General features: G+C 42.8%; 1 protein-coding gene across 1 annotated transcript in view; it reads right to left on the bottom strand.

Annotated features, from left to right (window-relative positions):
• Window positions 1-24,431, bottom strand: part of LOC126470556 (mucin-5AC-like) — a 58,598-nt gene extending 34,167 nt beyond the window's left edge. Inside the window, exons 1-2 of the mRNA XM_050098494.1 lie at window positions 24,226-24,431; window positions 5,951-6,035 (exon numbers count right to left, since the gene is read on the bottom strand). Of these exons, the coding sequence (XP_049954451.1) occupies window positions 5,951-6,006 (56 nt within the window). The 5' untranslated portion in view covers window positions 6,007-6,035; window positions 24,226-24,431. The remainder of the gene's footprint in view (window positions 1-5,950; window positions 6,036-24,225) is intronic.
• Window positions 24,432-26,103: the final 1,672 nt, after the last annotated feature.

Genomic DNA, 26,103 nt, shown 5'->3' with positions numbered 1-26,103 from the left:
GATGTGCCACGCTTCATTGCGTGTCATCCACCCTGATGCCACCTACTCCGACCAAGGGCCCTCCCCACGGGCGCCACCCAGCCGCAGCAATAGCCACCTGGCAGGACGGCCATTGCCGGGAGTCCCGATGCCCCAGGGAGATGAGCATCTACTCCTTGGCATACGTGGGGAGTTAACGGCGCAGGCATCAGTAGAGCGTGGCTACCATGTTGGACCTTAGGTGCAAAAATGTCCAAAGTCATCGTCGCAGTTAAAAGCAACACTGCAGAGTGTAGCGTGGTAATCGCACCCAGGGACGTATCCTCGCCCAAGAGATGGAAAACGAGCGGGACACCATTGCAACGACGAAAAAGCCGGCTAAAGGTCTCAATGCACGACGGATACAGTGCACCATGTAAGGCGCCCTTCCCCAATTGGCTCGCTCTTCAGAATAATTTAGAAAGATGGAGGTCAAACCCGAGAGGGGGACCATCATATAGGCCGAAACATTTGAGACTCCTTTTAGTCGCCTCTTACGACAGGCAGGAATACCGCGGGCCTATTCTAACCCCCGAACCCGCAGGAGGACTTCTCCCTTGGTCGGACCATCAAGCAGCTGAGTGTAAATAACACCACATGAAGAATTCAACATTCAGTGAGCCTCGACACAAACAGGATAGCTGTGGAAAAGTGAAGCTGCAAGCAGTCGTTGGGCTTGAAAATCACCATTGGTCTCCAGAAGCAAAGTTCCATCCATTATGTAAATGAGAGCAGGTTTTCACATGGCCTGAAATTGTATCAACACCTTTCTGAATAGGAAACGGATTAACGGTAGCAAAGAACTGACTCTCTTCAGTATGTGATACCACGAGGAACTAAGATGCAGCTGGGAGATTCTTTGAATCTCTAGTCTCATTCTGTTTATGTTAAGTAGACGTAGACTGAGATGGTGATTGGCTCATTGTGAAAAAATGCCCCATGATTGCCAACATATCCAATGAGGGGCTCCTTCCAACTGGGGGCTACCCCTCAGAGGGGGGAGGATCACATGTCTTACATGATTATTCACACCTCAGTTCACATCTCCTGAACTCCTGACAGAGGAGACAAACTGGCAATTTGGAAAGGTAACAACTCACGCTATCATTCCTCCCTCAGCCTGACCTGTACCGGGGGTACATGCAAACGCTACCTGTCAACCCGGGGCAGGGAATTACGCATTACCGAGTCACCTTTTGCATGTCAAACACATGGATCGGTCTTCAGCAGTGCAAAAGGAGGAAGAAGAAACATAGAGGAACCTCAAACACTGAAGTGGAGGAAGGGTAGGAGATGGGGAAAACAGATGAGGGGCTGTTCTGATGTCAAGCTACAAAACCTCAGAACACATTTCCAAAAATATCCCAGATGTGTTCCCCAATGGAGGGGAAAAAAGAATAGCAGAAGGATAGACATGCAGCACGGAAAAGGAAGAGGTGCTGCAAAAGCTGGGGCCCCATAGTATCCAAGCACGTAAACACCAAAGAGCAGTGAGCCCCTTGGGGTGGGGGTGGGGGAGTGGGGGGGGTTGGGGGGGGGGGGGGAGAGTGGACCAATTCTTGTCCTTAGATTATTTAAGACTTCTATGAGAGATTGTCTGTCCCGGATTCTGGGACAAAGGAGGAATGCAAAGACCTACAACCTGCAACCTATGGCTCCTTTAGTTATCGGCTGGCATCCAGTTGCAGGTCAGCTGAGTCCCAGAAAGGGAGTGACCCAAGGGACACCTTACTGGTAAAGGGTGCCAGAGAAGGGCATTGCTTCTCCAGCTGGAGGTTGAGGACTGACGTCCTTGGTGGATAGTGTGTCGACACTCCCAAAGGGGCTGTCGGGGGGAGCAGAATGAGGACGAACTACTGGGGGAGCGGATGTAGTCCAGTGGCCCAGAGGGCAATTTGTTGAAGACACTGAGTGTGATGGCACAGGACATCATCATCATCATAGCAGTAGCATACATCGTCGTCATACGTGTAAAATAGGCGATCATATTTCTTTTTGGCCCCTTGATATATGAGGCGGTCAAGGGTCCTGTATGCCTGGACTTTCTTTTCTTATTTGAAATCAGTGCAGTCTAGTGAACAGAGGGAATTGTGCTTCCCAGAGTTGACATAGATGGGTCAGGGGCACAAGAAGTGTTTGTGTGCAACTGATGGCCAAATCCCTACAGATGGGGCTACTGTTGCAACACAAAGGCATGTGTCAAAATTGCACGCATTTGTAGCACCACATGGGAGGAGGAATATATAGTTTGACATCAAAACAATACACCATCATCTTGACTTCCATAGGCAACGAATTCTCTTCAAATGCCAATATGAAGGTCCCAGTATCCACTCTGTTGTCTTTTGGCCTCCTCTGGACACAACAGACAAAATGCACACCTTGTCATTTCAAATTAGCATGTGACTTGTCATCAACTTGTAAAAGATCTCAGTGGAAATTGATACCCTGAGCCATACTCAGACTTTTATGTGGGGTTATAGCAAAAGGAATGTCACCCAGCTTGTAGCAGGTGAGCAGTGCCATGACTGAGCGAGGGAGTCATTTCAAGCAGAACAAAGCCAATTTTCATTTTTCAAATTGCTGCCACTTTCCCAAACATTTCTCCGAGGTGTTCAATGAAGAACAATGGCTTTGTAGACAAAAAGGAATCCCCACCTCTTCTGGAACAAACCAAGAATTGGGTGTGTATTTCTCACCTTATCTCTGAGCTCTATGCTCCTTGCATGGTGTAATCAGCAAAAGGCAAGGGAACATTTTGTGGTCATACTTCTCCACATTGAAATACATCTTAGCTTCAGAAGAGACTGCTGGGGCTATGCGGCCACTAGCAGAAAAAGTTTAATTCACATAATGTGCAAATCTTCTGCCAGGATACCACCCACACAGAATGGGGGCTCCCCTCACCCAGCCACAGCAACAGTTACCTGGCCAGTAAACTGCTGCCTGACACCCCTGTGCCCCAATCATGACAGGCACATATTCCTTGGCTTGCATGGAGAGTTTCCAGCTCAGGCACCAACCGTGCAACCCCTTCATGGTGAGGGGGCTACCATTTGGGCACAGTACTGTTGCAAGAAAGGAAGGTGCAAAGAGAGAAAGGTGCAAGAAGTGAAACACACACTGCACGGCCCACAACTCTGTAGAATTTAGAAAAGAAGTAGCAAGTCAAGCCCAACTAGGGAACCAAATAGTTCATAATGGAAAGTTGCAGAAGGCAGGAAGGTAAGGAAATGAGTGTCCAGTACACAAACCAGATCCAAGCACAATCAGTACCAAGAAGACCACCCAACAGGAAGGAAGGAAGGAAGGAAGGAAGGTAGGTACGTAGGTAGGTAGGTAGGGAGAGAGAGAGAGAGAGAGAGAGAGAGAGAGAGAGAGAGAGAGAGAGAGAGAGAGAGAGAGAGAGAGAGAGGGGGGGGGGGGAGGGGGGGGAGGGAAGAAGTAGTACTGCAACAAGCATGTACTCATGAAAGAGATGTGAGCCCCTAAGGAGGAAGTCATAGGCATATCACCAGAAATAGTACAATACATTTTTTATGATTAATTGACTGAGAAAGTTGTGTTCCTTTTTAGTGCTATAGTTCTTGAATCATGGCCAAAAGCAAGTGAGAAAGTGAAGTTATTAGCTATTTTTGAATCATTTCCTACATAATCTAATCGCTTTCGTACACCAGCCTGTTGCTTTGGATGTGTGTCCACTACTTGGTTGGTTGGGTTGGGGGATTAAAGGGACCAGACTGCCATGGTCATCGGTCCCTTTTTCCAAAGACAAAGAACACCCACAGAGAATAAAAACAAGGAACAGAAGATATCACAGACGATACAGAACAAGGGATACTGAGACAAAGACAAGACAAAACAAACTAAAACCACACAGAGTGTGACGGCGGTTGGCCGACCATAGACAGAAAAAAGGAAAGGCCAACCACGTAGAAACACATTAAAAAATCAGTGTAAAACCATAGGCCAAAGGCCAGAATCAATACATAACAAAAAAATAAAACAGAAACACTCAGAGTAAATGATAAAATCCCCCTGCCCGAATAAAACGTAAAACTAAGTCAGCCATAGTGGAGTCGTCTGTTAAAAGGGCAGGGAGCGTAGCAGGCAGCGCAAATGTCTGCCTGACCACAGCTAAAAGGGGGCAGGCCAGCAAAATGTGGGCCACTGTCAAAGCTGCCCCACAGCGACATAGAGGAGGGTCCTCCCGGCGCAGTAAATAACCGTGTGTTAGCCGGGAGTGGCCAATGCGGAGCCGACAAAGGACGATGGAGTCCCTGCGGTTGGCTCGCATGGATGACCGCCACACAGCCGTCGTCTCCTTGACAGCACGGAGTTTATTGGACATTGTCTGTTCGCGCCATTCATTGTCCCATAGCGCCAAGATTTTGCGGCGGAAGACTGCCCGCAAATCAGTCTCTGGGAGGCCAAGGTCCAGAGATGGCTTGCTGGTGGCCTCTTTCGCCAGGCGGTCAACATGTTCATTACCCGGGATACCGACATGACCGGGGGTCCACACAAAGACCACAGAGCGGCCGCAACAGGCAAGAGTATGCAGAGACTCGTGGATAGCCATCACCAGACGAGAACGAGGGAAACACTGGTCGAGAGCTCGTAAACCGCTCAGGGAATCGCTACAGATAACGAAGGACTCACCTGAGCAGGAGCGGATATACTCTAGGGCACGAAAGATGGCGACCAATTCAGCAGTGTAAACGCTGCAGCCATCCTGCAAGGAACGTTGTTCGGAACGGTCCCCTAGAGTGAGCGCATACCCGACACGACCAGCAACCATCGAACCGTCAGTGTAGACAACACCAGAGCCCTGATACGTGGCCAAGATAGAATAAAAGCGGCGGCGGAAGGCCTCTGGAGGGACTGAGTCCTTCGGGCCCTGTGCCAAGTCGAGCCGAAGGCTAGGGCGACGAACACACCATGGGGGTGTATGCAAAGTAGCGCGGAAAGGAGGTGGAACAGTGAAACCCTGGAGCCCAGAGAGAAGCTCCTTGACGCGGACCGCTATTGTACAACCAGACCGGGGCCGACGTTCTGGCATACGGACGACCGACCGCGGGAACAGGAGACGATAGTTTGGATGCCCGGGCGAGCTTAGAACATGAGTGTGTCCACTACTGCGTGCAAGAAATTAATGCTGTCAGGCAGTTTATAACCAGTGTTCTGTGGGATGCAAAAAGAGATTATTCTTCTTATTTATCATGCAAAGAATAAAAGAGTAATTAGTGAATACTAAACAAGTCTTCCACATCACTTCCACCCACGTTCAAAGGAGTCCGAAGAAAGATTATAGCAGCCATAGACAGAAATACTGCACATGAACCAGATTCACAGCACAAAGACAATCTCCTCATGCCTAAACCATTGGAGAAAGTGCACTGAAACAGAAACTAACTGGAATACCAAGTCCACTATTGACTTAAAAAAGGTAGTCTCACCATGGACTTGCCACGCTTTCCTCATGAATAAGATTCTAATTAGGAGGAGGATATTAGTGTTTAACACCCCGTCGACAACGAGGTCATTAGAGATGGAGCGCAAGCTCGGGTGAGGAAAGGATGGGGAAGGAAATTGGCCGTGCCTTTTCAAAGGAACCATCCCGGCATTTGCCTGAAGCGATTTTAGGGAAATCACGGAAAACCTAAATCAGGATGGCCGGAGACGGGATTGAACCGTCGTCCTCCCGAATGCGAGTCCAGTGTGCTAACCACTGCGCCACCTCGCTCGGTAAGATTCTAATTACTGCCCATTACTTTATGAAAAGAATATATGATATAAAAATTGATGTTCCCTCTCTACACATTGTTATTTATTTTACCCTTTCAACTTCAATGAAGAAAATCTTACATACCTCTCTTTACTCACAGATGAAGTATTTCATAACTTAATCAATCAAGATAATGTAACCACTCACCCAGCTGGGAACTGAGATGCCATATGCGGTTTTAGTCGCTTAACTTTTGGCTCCATGTCTTCCCTAGCAGCATGTTCTTACAAGCCTGTAAATCAAGTGAAGAGGCAAGTAGCATAAAAAGCCAGTAGGCAACAACAACACATTTATTTGTGCTAAAAAGCATCAGATTTCTTCTCAATAGTTATTTCATCCTGCTTTCACAAATATAGCCAGAAAGTACTATTTGCATGAATCTTTAATGCTACTCTCTGTTCAGTACAACACTGTTTCAGTAACAACATAGTAACTGTTCAGAAGTATTTTAAGGATGGAAGTTTGCGGAGTTATCACATATACATTAACTGACCAATGGAGAAAGGTATTTATATCACATTTTGTGTGGAATGTTAAAACACTTATTATGCTGATTTTAATTACACTAAATAATTTCAATGTATTTGTTAAAATACCGCAACACAGCTTTCACAAACACCAAAAGAAAATTCACAAGTCTGACATGTATTTAAAATTATTTAACATACTTAGAAGTACCATATCACTAAAAAAAATGTTTGGGGAAGTATACAGTCATTTGCAAACTGCAAGCACCACAAACTTGTGGACACACACGCACACACGCACAAGCTTTAAGAACCATTTACTAAAATGTACATAGCCTATATCAGGCTGTGAAACGTGACTACAAAGAGTTTGGAAAATAGCCCTTAATGACATCTTCGAGAGAATTATGGGGACTACCCAAAGTAGATCACATGGAACTTGGGAAAATGTTTAAGAAGGAAAACAACTCTAAAAAACTGGAACATTATGTGATTCCTCTACTTCACAACAAAGGAGACAAAAAGAAAAGAAGAGGAAGAATCTTAACCAATTAGTCTCTTCTTGGTAATGTACAATAATGTACAACATATTCACAAGCTGTCAACCAAATTTAAGAAAAACTTGGTTTAAATCAAACAAAGGAACAAGCTGGTTTCAGAAGTGGATACAGCACAATGAATCACTTGCAAGCCATGAGAAGAATTACTGAACATAGCAATGAATTGGATAACCAAGTTGCTTTGGCATCAAATGTTTTCATAAAGCTTGTGACTATGTTTCAACATAATTTGTACAAGCATACCTTCAGAAACAACTACTCTACAGACGAATATATTCTTGAATGTTACTGCTTCAATTGAGCTTTGTCACAATGGTAAGAGATTCAGGTCTTAAATAGTTGGACAAAGCGATTTCATACACCAAAGTTATTTTCAGTAGCCCTTGATGTTATCAAGTCCTTAAACAGGGAAAATGAAGGTAGACAGGTAAATGGAATACACCCAAACAGAGTCATTTCATTGCAGATGTTTTACAGTTTCAGACTAGTGTGGCATGCCACAAACTTCACATAGTGATGGATCCTCCTGCCAGAGAAGGAAGCAAAGTACGAAAGGGCTATGCCCGATGCGCAGTCTGGTAAGCAAAACCTCCTTCCAGTGGCGAGGCTGACATGTAGCCCGCCAAGCCTTTGTGGTTGATTTGGACGGCCACAGATTGTTGTCTGTCACCTGCAACCATTCAGTCTCCCACAGACGCATGATGTATCTGTCAGAAAATGAGATGATGGCATGCAACGGGATGGGACATTGATGGACAGCACTATCCCAACACGCTTCCTTGGCAGCTTCGTTGGCCATGTCGTTATCCTGTATCCCAATGTGGCCAGGTACCCAGCAAAAGATCATCTCCTTGCCATGAAGTTGGAGCCCATTTAAGGAGTCACGGATGAGCTGAATCAGCAGGTCTACCGGATACATTTGGTGAAGTGCTTGCAGTACACTAAGAGAGTCTGAACAGACAAGAAAACTCGTATGGTGATGTCTGTAAAACCTCTCCAGTGTTATCAGAATGCCATATAACTCCGCATCATAATTTGTAAATTGTTCCCTATCAGGGAAAGCAGCAGAACAACCAAGAGCATTCTCCTGCTGGGATCCACCTGTATAAATAATGGTTAAACTATGGTATGTACTTAAAATAGATGGAAACAAAGTTGTAAAAACAAAATCTAGAGTACAAGTTCTTTTGTACTGTATCAAGATTAAAATCACTTTGGGTCTCTGAAGCCGCCAAGGCAGCAGTGCGTTCCATCCCTGGGTGAGTATTTTGATGCCCGAGAGATCCAGAGACAGTCTATAGCACGCATGCCAAACAGTTTTGTCACTTGGGGCCAATTCCTGAACAGTCGTTCGAAGGTGGGTTGGATCACTGAACTAAATGCCAATGACAGGTGATGCCGAGATTTCCAGCACCTGTCGAGCCAAAAGCATACTTTGTCAAATCCAGAGTGGTGGTTCACCAGCTTCTGCACACAGACTCTGCACTGGGCAGGTCCGAAAGGCTCCAGGAGATATCCGAATGCCCTCACGATGGATGGCATCTAGCATCCGCAAGTAGGAAGGATGGGCCGATCCGTAGACAATGCTGCCGTAGTCTAGGTTGGTTGGTTGTTTGAGGTTTAAGGGACCAAACAGCAAGGTCATCAGTCCCTTGTTTCAAATATGCTCCATTCCACTAATGGGACATCTCAGGAAAGTCAGAACAATAAAACGGAAAAAGGTAAAAACGTAAAAGGGCAGTCATGTTGTCACTGGTAAAAAAACAAAATGAGGGAAGTCGGCAAGAGAACGAACCCAACGCTATGCTGAAGCAGCACAGGCAAGACCACCTGTGACTTAAAAGGTGCAACCGCTAGAATGTAGAAATACGTATGGGAAAAGGAGACTAACCAATCCTTAAAAAAAAAAAAGGTAAAAACAGAGTAAAAGGGGAAGAAAATAGGATCTCGGTCAGGGAGGTGAATCGGGAATCTCCAAACATGGCTTACAGTGGGAGACGCCCAAACACTCACTGCCCTGCCCCAACACCACAGAGAGATTAAAAACCTTAAAACTGAGAATAAAAACCACTTTCCCAGAGGAAACCGAGAACCAGAGAGACCATTCGGGAATCGTCAGCCAACATCAAAGGTAAAGTGTGGGGCAGTCTGTACTTAGCACGCAGAGCCAAAAGAAGGGGGCATTCAACCAAAATGTGGGCTACTGACTGGAAGGCTCCACAACCACAAAGTGGGGGTGGCTCATCACGCAAAAGAAAACCATGGGTCAGCCTGGTATGGCCAATGCAGAGACGACACAGTGTGGTCGAGTCCTTTCGGGAGAGGCAAAAGGAAGAACGCCACGGGCCTGGTGTCACCTTAATTGCACGAAGTTTATTAGACAGGGGAGTAGCCTCCCAAGAATTGGCCCATGACTGTGCGAAGTGGGATTTGATGTGAAGCCGTAAATCCGCTGCAGGAGGGGTTACACAAAACGGGGGGTAAGTGACTGCTCGCCCAGACAAACGATCAGCGAGCTCATTACCCAGAATACCCACATGGCAAGGGACCCAAAGGAAGTCAATGGAACAAGCAGCACGGTGAATATCAGCGAGATGGTCATGGATGGCAGAGACCAAGGGATGGCGCGAAAAACACCGGTCAATAGCAAGAAGGCCACTCATTGAGGCTGTACATAACAAAACGTGGTTATGTTGGGACTGTTTAATAAAGGTAAGGGCCTGGGAAATTGCCATCAATTCCACAGTAAACACCCCACATGTAGGTGGCAGCAGATGATTTTCCGTTCCAACAGAGGACGTGAAGGCATACCCAACATGATCAGCAGATTTAGAGCCATCAGTGTAAAAAACAACAGCATCCCGAAACTCCCATAAAATTTGGCGGAAAAAGGTGCCGTAGTCTAAATGTGATCAAACAAATGCCCAATAAAACTGCAGGAGGCGGGACCTGTCAGCTCCCCATGTTTTTCTGCCAAGGCATTTCAAAATATTCAATGACTTAAAGCCCTTTGTTCATAGATCTTTCAGGGGTGGGAGCCAAGTTAATTTTGAGTCAAATAATAAACCCAAAAGGTGCACAGTGTCTTGAAAACTTAAAATATTGTTCCCCATTGTAAGCACTGGCCGATTAAAACCCTAGCAAGCACGGTTAAAACTGACACATTTAGTCTTCTATGGTGAGAACCAAAAACCAGTTGTCCGGGTTCAAGTTTCCAGCCTCTTAATGATCAGCTGTAGCTGCCTCATTGTTGAAAGATCAGAGGAAGATTAGAAGATTGCAAAGTCATCCACAAACAAAGAGCATTTGACAGGGCTCCTGATCATGGGGGAAATGCCACTGATAGTGATGGCAAACAATGTGACACTGAGGACACTGCCCTGGGACACACCCTTCTCCTTAACATAGCAATCAGACATGGCATCACCAAGCCAGGAGTAAAGAAAATCAAGACATTGCTGAAGATGTCACTCAGTGAGACAGGTCCATGGAGAAATGCAATAGATGGTGAAATTGCCAACAAAAAGGGAGCCGGAGATGCCCAGCAGGAGACAGGCCATTATAGGGTTAATCACGATAGCAAAGAGGACGCCACTCAGGAAAGAACCCTGAGCGACATTGTTTTCCTGGATTAAGCGCTCCGACAAGGCAGAAGGTGCCTGAAGGAAACAGGCAAGTAGCCACGGAAGCCCCTCATGTAAAGAGTACAGAAGATACCAGTTCTCCAGCAGGTGATGTGAGCCTTCTCCAAATTGAAAAACACAGCCACAATCTGGGATTTCCACAGAAAACTATTCATGACATGGGTGGACAAAGTAACGAGATGGTCAACTGCAGAACGCCACGTTCAAAATCCACACGGTGCACTCGTCAGTAAATTGTGAGACTTGAGCCACCATAACAGCCGGGGATGAATCATATGTTCCATCAACCTGCAAACGCAGCTGTTAAGAGATATGGGGCGGTAGTTAGAAGGAAAGGTTTTTGTCCTTACCAGGCTTAGGTATGGGTATGACGGTGGCTTCACGCCAGTAGCCGGGAAATGTGCCCAGTGCCCAGATGCAGTTGTACGTGTTAAGCAGAAAGTGCTTGCCTGCAAGAGAAAGGTGCTGCAACATCTGAATGTGGCTGGTGTCTGGCCCTGGGGCGGAGGATTGGGATGAACTGAAAGCATGATCTAGCTCCCTCATAGTAAAGGTGGCATTGTAGCACTCACGATTCGGAGAAGAGAAGGGTATCGCCTGAACCTCCTCCACTCATTTCCGATGGAGGAAGGCAGGGTGATAGTAGGAAGAGCTCAAAAAGTCCGCAAAATGGCGGCCCAAGGTGTTGGAAATGGCAACAGGTTCGGCAATGACATCATTTGCTACTGTCAGGACGGAAATTGGGGAATGGACTTTGGTCCCAGAGAGCTGTCGGAAGTTGGCCCACACGACAGAGGAATGGGTGGAACTGTTAAAAGAACTAGTGAATGAAATCCAGCTAGCTCTCTTGCTAACCCGAAGAACACGACTACACTTCGCATGCATCTGTTTATAATGAATACAGTTTGCCGTCATAGGTTGACGGTTAAATACGTGGAGAGCATTCTCTGAGCACGAATTGCATCGCGGCATGCCTCAGTCCACCAAGGGACTAGTACACGATGTGGTAATGGGGAAGAGTGAGGAATGGAACATTCTGCAGCTGTAAGGATAATGTCTGAGAGATATTCCACCTGGACATCACAACTGGGGAAATCCTGTTCTTTGAAGGTAGCCAGGGAGGAGTAAAGCTGCCATTTGTGTGCACACATGGATGGGGTAGGAGTCAACAAACGGATAGCACATGGGAAACGATCATTCGAGTAGGTGTCTGAAAGAACGGACCACCCTACACAATGGACAAACTGGGCAGTGTAAAAGGATATGTCCAAATTGGAATAGGGGTGAGAGGAGTTGGAAAGCAAAGCGGGTGCTCCAGTGTTAAGGTAGAAGAGGTTAAGTTGGTTAAGAAGGTCAGCCAAGAGGGCACCTCTCTGACAGGTCCTGGGAGAATCCCAAAGGGGATGATGCACATTAAAGTCACCAAGTAGCAAAAATGGGGGAGGTAACTGCCCAATAAGCTGAAGGAAGTCTGCTCTGGTGACATCAAACACCAGAGGGATATAAATAGTACAGAGGGAGAAAGTCAGGTGGGGAAGGAAAAGGCAAACTGCAACAGCTTGAAGATGGGTAGTCAGAGAGATGGGTTAACTATGAATGTCATTCCTTATGAGCAGCATCACGCCCCCATGAGATGGAATGCCACCCTCAGGGGGAAGGTTAAAACGAATCAGTAAGTAATGTGAAAGCTCAAGGCGGTCATAAGGGCACAATTTCGTTTCCTGAAGGCAGAGTACAAGGGGATGCTAAAAGCAGCCGTAAATCCTCTTTGTGGGACCGAAGGCCGCCAACATTCCATTGGTGGACAGTCATGATGAGGAAGTGATGTACGGGTGTCAACTCGGTGGCTGCCGAGTGACAGCTTGTGTAGAGTCACTACTGTAGGGCACAGAAACAGGAGGATCCAGCTCCATGGGTTCCACAGAAGCATCGGCTTGCTTGTGAGGTCAGTCTGTGGAGTCCAACACTGAGAAACGGTTGGTGGTGTGCACCAGTGATACGGAGAGTGGCCGGGCACAGGTACCACAGGGTGACACCTTTGAAGAGGCTCTTTGGGTTGGTGAAGGAGAAGACCGTTTGCCTTTGGTGGACTTCTTCGAGTCATTCCAGTTAGAGGAAGACTAGGGTGTTGTTTGGCTGGAGGGATGGAGGAAGTCTACACTGGAGTACTACTTCTGTCCTTTCCTGCCTACCGGTTGTGAAGCTGGTGGCTTCGCCCCTTGAGGCATGAGTTTGTCTGTCTGTTGCACAGCTGGATGGGGTGATGGCGGTGCTACCTTGACACTGGACGATTTCACAACCTTAGAGCTGAGTTTGAGGTCCCACGTCTGCGTAGCTATGTCCTTCATATGCGAGGGGTGCAAGGAGAATGTGGGCTGGAACAGTTCACACATGTTGAGGTGAAAGCCCCCCCCCCCCCCCCCAACACACACACACACACACACACACACACACACACACACACACACACACACACAAACACAGAGGGTGGGCACAATTGCTGCAAACAGGATTCACCTCACATCATGGGGACATGTGACCAAAATGGAGGCATCGGAAAAATTGCATGGGAAGTGGCATATAGGGCTTCACGTCGCAACAGTTAATCATTTCCAGAAAGGTATGCCCCTCAAAAGAAAGGATGAAAGCTCTGGTGTCATCTCAATTGTCCGTAGGACCTCATTGGGCAAAATGAACATTTCGCCTTGCCAGATTAGTCCTGACTTCTTCACACTGAAGGAGGAAGTGCCCATGGAAGATTATTCTCTGGGTCATGTTTAAAGACTGGTGAGGAGAGATCATCACTAGGATGTCTCCTAAGTGCTCACAAGCACAAACGGAAGCTGATTGACAGACAGAAAAGGTTTTAATCAGTAGGAAACCAGATTGCATCTTACTAAGGAGTCAACTTCACCAAACGTATCTTCTATATGTTCTACACAAAAGAAGAGATGCTAGGAAGGGGGTTCTTCCTCAAATGTCTCATATAATGGAAACAATTAAGGAAAGGGAGCTCAAACACCAAAGGGAACCAGAAGAACCAAAAAGGGGGAGAGTGATAACAGAAGGCAAGAGTGAAAGGGGATAGTGGAACAGAGAATAGCTGGGTCGTCACGAAGGGGAAGACGAGGAAGAGGTGATAGGATGGTGAAAGGCTGCAATAGCTCAGGGAACCATGCACACCACACATGTATCCGCATAAGAACTGTGGGCAACCATTGGAGGGGGGGTTATTTTTGGACCACTTTTACAAAGAAAAGTGTCTTCTGTGAACGGTTTTAAACTGGTTTCATCAGAAAGACCACGTTATAAACCACCTAAAATCTATATTTCATTTTTCACTGTGAGCATACAAGGCCCTAAAAACAACTGTAAGGTGGAGGTGCATTGAGAATGGGTCCATATTCCACTGGTACTCAAATTCAGTGTGACATCCTTTATTACATTTTACAACTATTTAGAACTCTCTGTGGAAGATATCAAATGTCCTGTTGACTAAGAAATGAACTTTACTCAGAAAACTGCAAGTAAGTAGTTTTTTTCACATCTCTGCAGCATTTAATTCCACAAAATTCATTTCACAAAAAATGAAATGGAATAAGGACTTCAATAAAAAGAACAATTTTCTATTTTCTTGTGGTTCTAATACTTTGAGGCAATCACATTTCAAAAGTGTAATTTTTTGGGTTGTCTCTTCTCAAAATTTCTTCCTAAACAATCCCATCAGTGACATCTGGTCAGCAGTATCGATTTCCTCGTGACAATCTACAGCAAATTAATGCAACATGTAAAAAAATGCAAGTAGCTTGAAGTAAACATAAACTTAGGATCCTAAAAGAGATCATCTCTAGCTTTGGCCTCTCACAATTATAGAAATGTATCATCAGCTTGGGATCCTGTGTAAAGAAACCCTTACCAGGTTTGGGAACCTATGGTAAGGTTTGGGAATCTATGGTACAGAAACTCAGCCACGGCTGCTGTTCCACAGCTATTGGTTGTGGCCCCTAAGATGATAGGGACACTGGTTTTCTCACAGTAAAAGGAGCTAGCAGTGGTTAAGCCATCACAGACCATACCAAGACATTTATACGATTTTTCTTGCAGACACTGATGTTCCACACTACCCAGAAACTATGCTAACATGAAGTATACTATACATTAAACCAGAATCAAACTAGGATATCAATAGCATTACACACTAAAAAATGTCATGAAGACTTCTGTTGACTCCACCAAAATTTACACAATGTGACGTTGGTGTAACACCACTGGCTATTTAAACAATACAGAGCTGTTATGCAGCAGTTTTACAACCATGGTTTCCACTTCATTGATAATGCACAGTTAAACTGTGAACTTTATAATCAGCTTGATTCCACAGTTACAACAGAAAAACAGACTGAAATATAGTATGACAAGTCATGTCAAAAAGACTCCCCTTTTCGGAAGTTTTTCTGAGTTAGTCGTACTTTATCTCACTTCTTAGTCATAAAACTTTTGATATCATCTTACCAAGAGAGTGCTAAACAATTTTGGAACATAATAAAAGACGTAAAATTAAATTTGCCTATCAGCAGAATATGGGCCCTATTTCCAATGTACCTCCAACTTGTCATTATTAGGGCCCTATACGCTCGAATTGCAAAATCAAAAACAGTTTTGTAGGTGGTTTAGAACATTGTATTTCTAATGAAAATAGTTTAAGTGAGCTTTTAGAAGTCTTTCTTGTAGAAGACGGCAAAAAAAAATTTTTTTTTGGTGTTGTTAGACAAACTGTCAAATTTGCCCTCAATTTCTGAACAACTGAAAAGCTGTAGGGGGATTAAATTTTACATTCTAAGACCTTGTCTCAGTAAGTTGTTATGTGCAGAGTTTCAGGTGTATCCCGCATTACTTCCTGAGATATAAAGAGCTAAACTTCACATTTTTTTCAAGAGAGTATTTTTTCAGCCTACTTTGCTTCAAATTATCCCTACACAACTTGCTCAGGAAATCTTTTCTATTATTTCGTTTCTTTCAAGACAATATTGTCAAAGATCTTTATGTCTCAAAGTTCCCCAAAACTCATGGATGCACTGTTGGATGGCTGCCCTATGGGGTCAAACAAATGACTATATCTTTGGAAGTATTGAATGAATGATCATAAAACTTTACCAATGTCCATTGGGAACATAAGCAATTGTTCCAAGAAAATTGCATCACAATCCATGATGGTCATTGGGGAACCTTTAGAGCAGTTGGCATGGAGTGACCCAATTTACTGTTCACTTGTACCTGTAAAAGGTGCTGTTCCACAAGCCATCCTTGTATTTGAAGTCAATACTACACTCTTCTCTGCAACAAGTTATGAATTCTTTCAAAGATCTCCAGATCATCTCAGATTTGGACTAGATTGTATAGCTCACTGCTCCAGTACTTCAACTGTATCAAAGGGACTGCAGTACATTTCCTTTCTGAGATGATCCCAGACATAAAAGTCCAGAGGATTGAAGTCAGGTGACCTCAAGAAGCAAGGTACATGCTATGCGCAACCTACATATTTTGACTCATATTGGCACATTGGATATCTTCTTATATCAGTGGCAAAATCTACTCATGACCCATCATGCATGTAACGCATTCCCCAACGTTGTGCAAGGTAAGGTAGATCATGAGTGCAGGTAAGGCAGATCATGAGTGAAATTTGAGCCTTATTAGGTGGGGACTTGATCAAAAAAATTCTTTTTTAACTTTCATTGCCCTGTTGCCCTCAGCAGAGTTTAATATGTTGATTTCAATCATCACTTTACATCCCTAACTGTGGAGCGAAAATTAAATATGTTACTGCAGCTATGTAACGTATCTCCTGTCACCTGGTACAAGAAGTCATGGCACAAAAAATTAATTTTATTCAATTGTAATTAAAAAGGGTAACTAATAATTACTGACATAAAAAATTTCCATTCAAAATACATTTGTACTAAGAAAATATTCCAGACTGAAGTCAGTGGCACCTTATATCCCCCCATTCCCAATTATCTCACAAATTTACAGGAATGTTTTTGCTTCCATTACTAAACACTTCCACAAATGTCAGTTTTCGCTATTAATCATTGTCCACCATGTATATATAATAAAATTTTGAGTAATGTTTATAGATAAATTAAAAATATATCTCTTCAGACTCACAGCCCTCTCAGAATATTTTTAACCTGATGCTACTCAAGTGATGGCCATGTTAATTTAAATTGGTGGTATCAAAGTAATCAAACCCAGGTCCACTGTGTGGGAAGCACAAATGCTACCATTCAGTTAGAGAGGGGTATTATAATATTTATGACACAGGTAAACTCTCAAGGAAAGGTAATTAATGTCTCAGGGAGGGTGCCAAATGACATCATTCACATGTGAAAACATTCTCAAACAGGCCCTGAAAACAGATCTAACTTATTCCCTCCTGGATGGAGATGTTTTGTAACAGAAGTGACAACTGACTTTCTCTGTTTCTTGGGTACATGCATAAATTAAATAGTTTCAATATGAGTGACGGACCAGTCAGAGAATCAAACTGTATATGACAACCAACTCTCAAATGCTCCACTTTCTGCAGGGATGGATAAAATTCTGCAACGAAACATTTACATTTATTCTGCAGTTGAGTTTTGAATGACAAGGTCAAGAAGAATTAATAAACAGTCATGGTAGCTGCCGCTTGAGTCATCAGTGTTTACTACAATGAAATTAGAGTGGAACTCTAATCTATCATACGAGGCTCTCAAAACTTGGTCAAGCATTTTTTTCTCTCTTTTTTTTCTTCTCTTTTTCACTTCATACTCTATAAAACAATTTTCTAATATGACAATGGATGGTTTACTCCATCCTTGGTGAATAACAAACGTACATTTCTTTACACAAAACAGTTCTTTCGACAAATCTCAAGGAGTGCCATTATATATGGTAACAAGTCATATTAATGACACATTCCCCTTAACTGAGCGTACAACAATATTGTCTTGAGAAGTGTGGAAAACAGAAAGAACTTTGCATTTACACTACTGGCCATTAAAATTGCTACACCAAGAAGAAATGCAGATGATAAACAGGTATTCATCGGACAAATATATTATACTAGAACTGACATGTGATTACATTTTCACGTAATTTGGGTGCATAGATCCTGAGAAATCAGTACCCAGAACAACCACCTCTGGCTGTAATAACGGGCTTGATACGCCTGGGCATTGAGTCGACAGAGCTTCGATGGCGTGTACAGGTACAGCTGCCCATGCAGCTTCAACATGATACCACAGTTCATCAAGAGTAGTGACTGGCGTATTGTGACGAGTCAGTTGCTCGATCACCATTGACCAGACGTTTTCAGTTGCTGAGAGATCTGGAGAATGTGCTGGCCAGGGCAGCAATCTAACATTTTCTGTATCCAGAAAGGCCCATACAGGACCTGCAACATGCGGTCGTGCATTATCCTGCTGAAATGTAGGATTTCGCAGGGATCGAATGAAGGGTAGAGCCATGGGTCGTAACACATCTGAAATTTAATGTCCACTGTTCAAAGTGCCGTCAATGCGAACAAGAGGTGACCGAGACGTGTAACCAATGGCACCCCATACCATCACGCCGGGTGATACGCCAGTATGGTGATGACAAATACACACTTCCAATGTGCGTTCACCGCGATGCAGCCAAACACGGATGCGACCATCATGATGTTGTAAACAGAACCTAGATTCATCCGAGAAAATGACGTTTTGCCATGACGTTTTGCCATTTGTGCACCCAGGTTCGTCATTGAGTACACCATCGCAGGCTCTCCTGTCTGTGATGCAGCATCAAGGGTAACCACAGCCATAGTCTCTGAGGTGATAGTCCATGCTGCTACAAACATCATCGAACTGTTCGTGCAGATGGTTGTTGCCTTGCAAACATCCCCATCTGTTGACTCAGGGATCGAGATGTGGCTGAAAGATCCGTTACAGCCATGCGAATAAGATGCCTGTCATCTAGACTGTTAGTGATATGAGGCCGTTGGGATCCAGCACGGTGTTCCGTATTACCCTCCTGAACCCACCAATTCCATATTCTGCTAACAGTCATTGGATCTCGGCCAACGCGAGCAGCAATGTCGCGATAGGCTACAATCCGACCTTTATCAAAGTCGGAAACGTGACTGTACGCATTTCTCCTCCTAACACGAGGCATCACAACAACGTTTCACCAGGCAACGCTGGTCAACTGCTGTTTGTGGATGAGAAATCGGTTGGAAACTTTCCTCATGTCAGCACGTTGTAGGTGTCGCCACCGGCACCAACCTTGTGTCAATGCTCTGAAAAGCTAATAATTTGCATATCACAGCATCTTCTTCCTGTCGGTTAAATTTCGCATCTGTAGCATGTCATCTTTGTGGTGTAGCAATTTTAATGGGCAGTAGTGTATATTGCATCAAGGGAGATGCAATTTTATGTTATGATGAATTACAGCTAATAATTTCAATCACGTACATCAGGCTTATACATAATCAAGATGGGATTGTAAATACGCTTTGTAAAATCAGAGGCAAGATGTGTCCACACTCTACATGGCGGGGTTCATGCATCTCAATTTGCGAAAATACCTAAACAACTGAATATGAAGGCCAGAAGCCTCCAATTCTTCTAGCACAGAATAATGCTCTGCAGTTTAAGGAAAGGTAAATTAAAAACAAGATCTGAACAATAAAAAGAAAACCCACAGATTTTTCATTAAATAACTTAGAATCTACAACTCAATTAGTAGCACTGTGTGTTGTTGATGGCAGGCTTGAAGTACAAATAACAGAAAATATGTTCTTACATAATGAGGCCTGCACTGCCTGTTAGCTGTAGATGTTCCATTACTGGGGGAAAAAGAGAAAGAGAGAGAGAGAGAGAGAGAGAGAGAGAGAGAGAGAGAATGGCCAAAATGATCATAAATTTGAGGATGAGGGCACAAAAATTAGGATTGCATACAAAAATCATAAATGTAGGCTCGGCAGCAGTTTAATGTGGTTTGAAGTGTCAGACCAACCTCCTTCACTTGAGGACCACGGAAGCAGAAACATGAAAACAATAGCCAGTATGTCTTGTCACCATCAAATAGTGCTCTATCAGAATGAAAGTTGGGCTCAAACAAGGCACAATGATTGGCTAATAGAAAACAAACAACATTCCAGCTTCTACAACAGTTGTGCATGTGTGGAACCAATGGTTAGAAGAGGGTTGTAGAATCGGAGCAAAGGTATGACCTAGCAACACACCTGCTCCCATTGTTCTGGCATTACCAATAACATAGGCTGCAATGTCCACACATATGTGCTGTCAACTTTTTTTTTTTTTTTTTTATTTAACTTGTCATCTTATGATAGCCACAGCAACGTCGGAAGTTACTGTGGTGACAATTTTTTGGCAGCTTCTGTGTTGAGTGGCATAACGTCAGACATCAACTGAAATGGTTTGCCTTAGCAATAGATAGAACATGTAATCTTTGCTATTATTTATCTATAACAATCTGGACAGCAAAAGGTTCTCGGGGAAGACTTAACCCTAGAGAATGCATCCCTTGGTGGCAGATAGGGGAATGACCTGCATCAGCTCCTGGCTGTTGAAGGACAGGAGGGAAACGAAATGCAAGTACAACTGATATACACGGATTCATTACCTACATTTTTGCAAGTATGAAAATTCAGTTTCAAATCTAGTGCTACTATCTGTTAACAATATGTGGAAGCAGTAATGCAGCAGCTCATCCCAACACACATCACCTGTTGTGTATGTCAAAACAGATCAGTAGAGATGTGAAGTTGTACTTGACAGGTCTGTGTTTAAAGTGTGGGGTAAAAGGAAAGAAAGTGAGCCTGTCAACAGAAAGAAATGTGTGCAAAGTCTGTATTCATTTGAAACAGAACTAGAAGTTTTGGATTGCTATGAGAAACTTGAGCATATTGTTGACATTCCACATGCTTTGGGTCTTAATGAATCCACTGTGAGAACTATATGTGACAATGCAGAACCAATTCAAAAAACTGCTCCATATTTAACTTACATGTGACTAGAGTGACAACATCTTGTTTGAGGAGATTGGAAAAATGCTGCACCACTGGATTGAGCATCACAGCCAACAGCACATGCCTCTCTATGGAGCTGCTATTCAAGTTAAAGCCAAGACATTATATGCTGATTTAACCGAAAGAGAGGACAATCCAGCACTTTTCTAGGCCAGCTCAGTTTGCTTTGATAACTTTCAGCATCACCTGACATTTCATCATCGAACTGTCACAGCAATACTTGAAAGTAATGAAAAAGTGACTACCAACAGAGGGCATCCTGGGGGTCTAGTGCAGCAGGGGATACAACCCGTCGGCTTTGGACAATGACGTCACAAGTCGCCAGAGAGCAGTTTACCATTTTCGCTTTTGCTGTTATGTTTCAGTTTCGTTTTTTTACTGATTGCTTAATAAAGTGGATCTGTTTATTCTATCTCGTGAGATTTTTTTTTTTTTAAGCCAAAAAACACTTATCAGCCACTGAAGGGAGCTACAACACTAAGAAGAATCGCTTCTCGATTGGCCACTTGTGACGTCATTGTCCAAAGCCGACGGGTTGTATCCCCTTCTACACTAGTCCCCATCCTGGTAAGAGGGCAAATAGAGATTCTGGATAACGTTGGAAGGGGACATTACAATGCTCAATTACCAACGGAGGAAAAGACAAAAGAGAAGCTACTGAAATGTCAAAATTGCCTGAAATGTGATGAACTACTTCATGTTTCTTGCTTTTTAACTTATAATACAGATGTATAAAATATATTTTGAGATTATTTTGTTTATTCATTGTGTTTATTAGGAGTTTTAACCCCAAAGCTCAAATTTCTTTACATCTATTTGAAAATAACAATACATAGGCCTAAAGAAGATAACTTCCAAGTCTTGAACTTCACTAAGTTACTCTATTGTCCTGATGTCCTTCTGGAAGTATGCCCATTTTTGTAACTAGTAAAAACAATACATACTCAAATTGATTTTTCTTTCTTCCTTACAACATTATTGCAGAATGAAGATACCATAACTAATTTATGAAAAAAAAAAAAGAAATAAAATAATTCAGAACTATCTGGGTTAAGAATTTCCGGTTGGGTTTCTTTTCATTGGGAATACAGCAGTTGCAGCACCTTGCTCAAAGTATAGTCCACTTTTTTCAATGGCTTCCTAGTGGTCTTGGGATGTAGAGTCTCATCTGTGACGTGTATGTACTAGAAACACTCTGCCATTGTTTGAGCAATAATGAGTTTTCTAATGCCATGGTAATCTCGTAAATATAGAAAATCCTTTGATTCATTTTCATGCTCTTGTGACTGGAATGATTAATGAAATTCAGGCTCTCTTCATATGTATTCTCACATTTACCTTTGCCAGCTGAAATGCTGGTAGATTACTTTCCTTTGGTAGGGATTGAATCTTTGAGTAAAACTCCACCTGTCACTCAAACAGGAGAGAATTGCCTTTTAATTTCTCCTGAGGACATCAGAATGGCTGCATTAGAAGGGTGGTGAATCATTATTGTAATAACGACCCATCAGTTTGCATTTATGTTTTGCAAAGAGACTGTATACCACCCTGTTTGTCAGTCTCCAAGAAATCTGTCACTCCTGCAGCTCACCAATCTCAGCACAAAATCTGTTTACAAACTAATTTCCACACAGCAAATATACCTGGTAGTTGTCACAACTGCTTTGCTGAAACATATCCAACACTTTCATAACTATGTTGGAGACAACCCTTATAGGGTTGGGGGCAGACATGGTCACTCTGATGCTCATCTGTGGATGGGCTATGATTGTGTTTTCCTTGAAAAGTATCACAAGTAATGGCAGCATTGAGGTCATTTCTGCAGATGGAGTTTTCAGATTCATTAACAATATCAGTCTAAGCTACCCAAAGGAATGCCACTCACACACACAACTTTCATACTCAAGGACCAAACTTTTTATTTCAACTACTCTTTAAATAATTAACTTTTGCAGGTACTCAAGTGGAAAAAAAAAACACACACACACGCACACACGCACACACACACACACACACACACACACACACACACACACACACACACACACACACTCTTTCTCTCTCTCTCTGCATGACTGGATTACTCTACGTAATATTACTTACAAGTCATTCCTAACATTCATTCAGAAAGGCATAGGTTGTAAGAATTGTGCAGCAAGAATAGTGTTTTACCTAAAGTGCACCTTCATCAATATTTCTTCCAGAGCCAGACATTTCCATACAATTCAAATACCATCTATCCTTCAAAAGCACAATCATCAATATCTAGTAAAACAATAGCATTGGTAAACATGATTATGACCGTAGCTGTGGACATTTTTTGCTACATTACAATAATCAGACAGCCAGACACTGACACAAATGCATTGCATTATTAGCACAATATATTGTGGCAGACTTCAAATGGCAAAGGTTCCCAAGCAGTCATACAGGTACATAAAAGTGTTGCTTTGTCAAGTGACTACACAAAATTTTAGACTTGGCAAGAACTCTACCTGACAACACAGCAAGCATGCCTTAGAATTTATGGGAGAAACTGAAAATGACGAGTAACTTTGGCAAAGTAATATAAGAAGAAGTGCTCAGTGTTGTGACATTTGGCGGACGAAGGGGGAGTTTAATGTTAAGCGTCCGTCAACAACGACGTCATTAGAGATGGAGTAGAAGCTCAGATAAGAGAAAGCTGAGGAAGGAAACTGGACTTGCCCTTTCAAAGGAACTATGCAGGCATTTAGCTTAAGCGATATAGGAAATCACGGAAAACTTAAATCTGGATGGTCAGACAAGGATTTGAAACAATGCGCTCTCGAACGCGAGTCCAGTACCTAAACGACTGAGCGTCACCTAGGACGAAGGGAGTGGTTGACACGTCTCTTTATATTTTAATACTGCTTATATGATCGTAAAACAAGTTTGTCGTTTCTGTGTACACAACAAATAACTTCCATAGCAATCTAGACCTATGCGCCCAATTGTAAGGCTCACGTAGATCCAACAACGTAGTTTTAATAGAAGAAATGAGAGTTAAATATATGGCGCCAGAATAACAGTTATACAAAAAAGTGTCAATTCACAGTACTACAATAAAGTACCAACAAATGTCTTCATATTATAAGAACTTAACAATCTGAAAATGACGTAGGCTAGCTTCCACGTAATTCCCGGCAACTTCTGTTAAAGTCAATTAGCACTAACAAATAATTCTTTTACGTCACATACGTGAACAGACCACTCCAATTTTTGCCGATTTCTTTCATGCTCTCCAGACAATACTACAAACGCCTTGTATTATTATTTATTTTCTGCAGTCGGGGCAATTGAAATGGTTTACTCATATCCTCGTTCAACAGTAACGGCACTTGAAAGCACCACAGAACATGTTCGGAGCATATATACTTTCATTTGGCAGAATATGGGACTCTAAATTTTATCATAATTCGTATACCTAGATATAATGATATTCAACTGTTTCTTGTTAGCATGCACACACTATATTAAGAATGATACGAAATACACAAAAGCGCTTCTCTCATAGCGATCAGGCATAAATTAATACAAATACAGTATGTTGCATTGAATTAGAAATTTGAGATAATTATAGCTACTTTATTCTGGAGCTAACAGAGGCATAATTTCATACGAACTTTCATATACTTTCATAAACTGCGCTACACACCTGTTGATTCGAATGACAGTCAAAGCTTTCCTATATAGCTATTCACGCTCACTCTTCGCACTCTACAAATGTCAAATTTTTGCATTAAACTAAGTTAAACACTGAAAAATACTTTCACACACATCACAAACTTTTTCTCATTCACAGGCAAGTAAACGTATCCCCTTAACAACACTAAGGTAGGTCTAGGTATAGGTATACTTGATTATGAGTATCTCAGGAAAGTCTGTAAAGGTTCGTTTGAGCAGTTGCCAGCGGGCTCGTGCGCATGCGCAGAGCTGAATTCGCGTATGAGCAGTGCCTTCTCTCGCTTCTGGCTACTACAAGCGTGGCTGTTTGCCGTATGAGCAGTAGCAGCAAATAGACAGATGCTACCCGGAAAAATTTTTCCCGGCGCGCCCAAGCTGCCAGATACGTGCATGCGCAGAGCAGGCATATTGTGAGGAGGGGGGCTGCTCCTCCGCGTGACCCGTGTATATAGAAAACAAAATAGATTTCTGTGGGCGGGAGCCATCAAGTGAATTAATATACATTCTCATAATCATGAAAGATCAAAATAAGTTGGTAGTTTCAATTTTCTGATTTTATATTATTTCCACTTTATTAGCAATCAACCATTAATGTCTTAATGAAGCTGTTTCTGTCAGTTTTGTAGAGAAATTTGCTTCTATTAATTTTTTTCAGCTGAGGCAGTTAGTTTATTTGAAACGAAGTTTTTTTCATTCCGCACAATTGGCTACTTTCAGCTTCGTTCAATTTCAACTGCAAATTTTCAGTTTCTGGGACGAATGACATTATACCATTATAAAGAACCAAACATGAGAATACAGTACTGGACCTCCAAGAAAACTGGTATCACAAAAACCACATAGAAAATCTGAATATCAGGTACTTCAGAGTGCATCTGGACATATAAATGTACAATTAGAGCAGACTGAAGCACTTTAGTATGGTTTATGAAATTCCGATGGTGCTGGAGTAGTCTCTGATGTCCTGTTCCTTTTATGACACTGTAAGATCTCTTAATGCTATATAGTACGAACATACGTAAAGATTGACTTGAAGTTGACTAAGTAGGCAAATTTGGTCAGTAGTTTTGAACTAAATATTTTGTTCCAAATATATTGACAGCTGTAGCGGAATTTTACAAATCTGGCCTCTGTGGAACAGTGTTTTTCGATCACAAGGCACCTGTCTAATACTTTCTCTAGGCCTGAAGTTATTTCTTAATTTGTGTTTACACCTTAAATTTGTAGAATGCCATTCTGTGCTAAATTATAGACTGGCAGCATACCGTGTCTTATCGTTTTAACTCCCCACATGGCTTTATATTTATTCCTAAAGTAGAATGTAAACTGTCAGTTGTACAGTTTCTTTGCCTCACAGACAACCTTGTTAATTTTTTACACAGTTTGAAATAGTCACAAAATTTGTTGTCCTTTATTCTGGTGTAAGTGGTGTAAGCTACATAACAAACTTTTTTTTTTTTTTTTTTTTTTGCAAGAAATTTGCATTCCATCTTACTAGCTTTTTGCAGTGCTGTGTAGATGTAAACCTGATTGGAAATGCTACATAACAATATTGCAGGGTACGAATTAAAAAAAAATCTGTCAAAGTCACCACATAGCAAAATGTTATGGTACTTTGAGCTGTGGAGTCTAGGTTTGAAATGATATTATGCAAAGAACTGCTTCCTCATTTGCACCCTTTATCTGGTGGCATATGATAAAACAATTGCTCTAAGTACAACTCTATATGTCCCCGTAACAACATGCAGCAGGGCTGCACATGGTCACGTGACGCCCCACCACGCACGAAATTCAACTCGGAAATGTGATGAAAAGCGAATGAGAAGAGCAAGCACCAAGTAGGGCCTGC

This window comes from Schistocerca serialis, chromosome 3 (genome assembly GCF_023864345.2).
Source record: "Schistocerca serialis cubense isolate TAMUIC-IGC-003099 chromosome 3, iqSchSeri2.2, whole genome shotgun sequence".
Lineage (NCBI taxonomy): Eukaryota > Metazoa > Arthropoda > Insecta > Orthoptera > Acrididae > Schistocerca > Schistocerca serialis.
The sequence above is the reverse complement of the archived record's forward strand: the minus strand, read 5'-3'. Positions and strand labels throughout refer to the sequence as shown.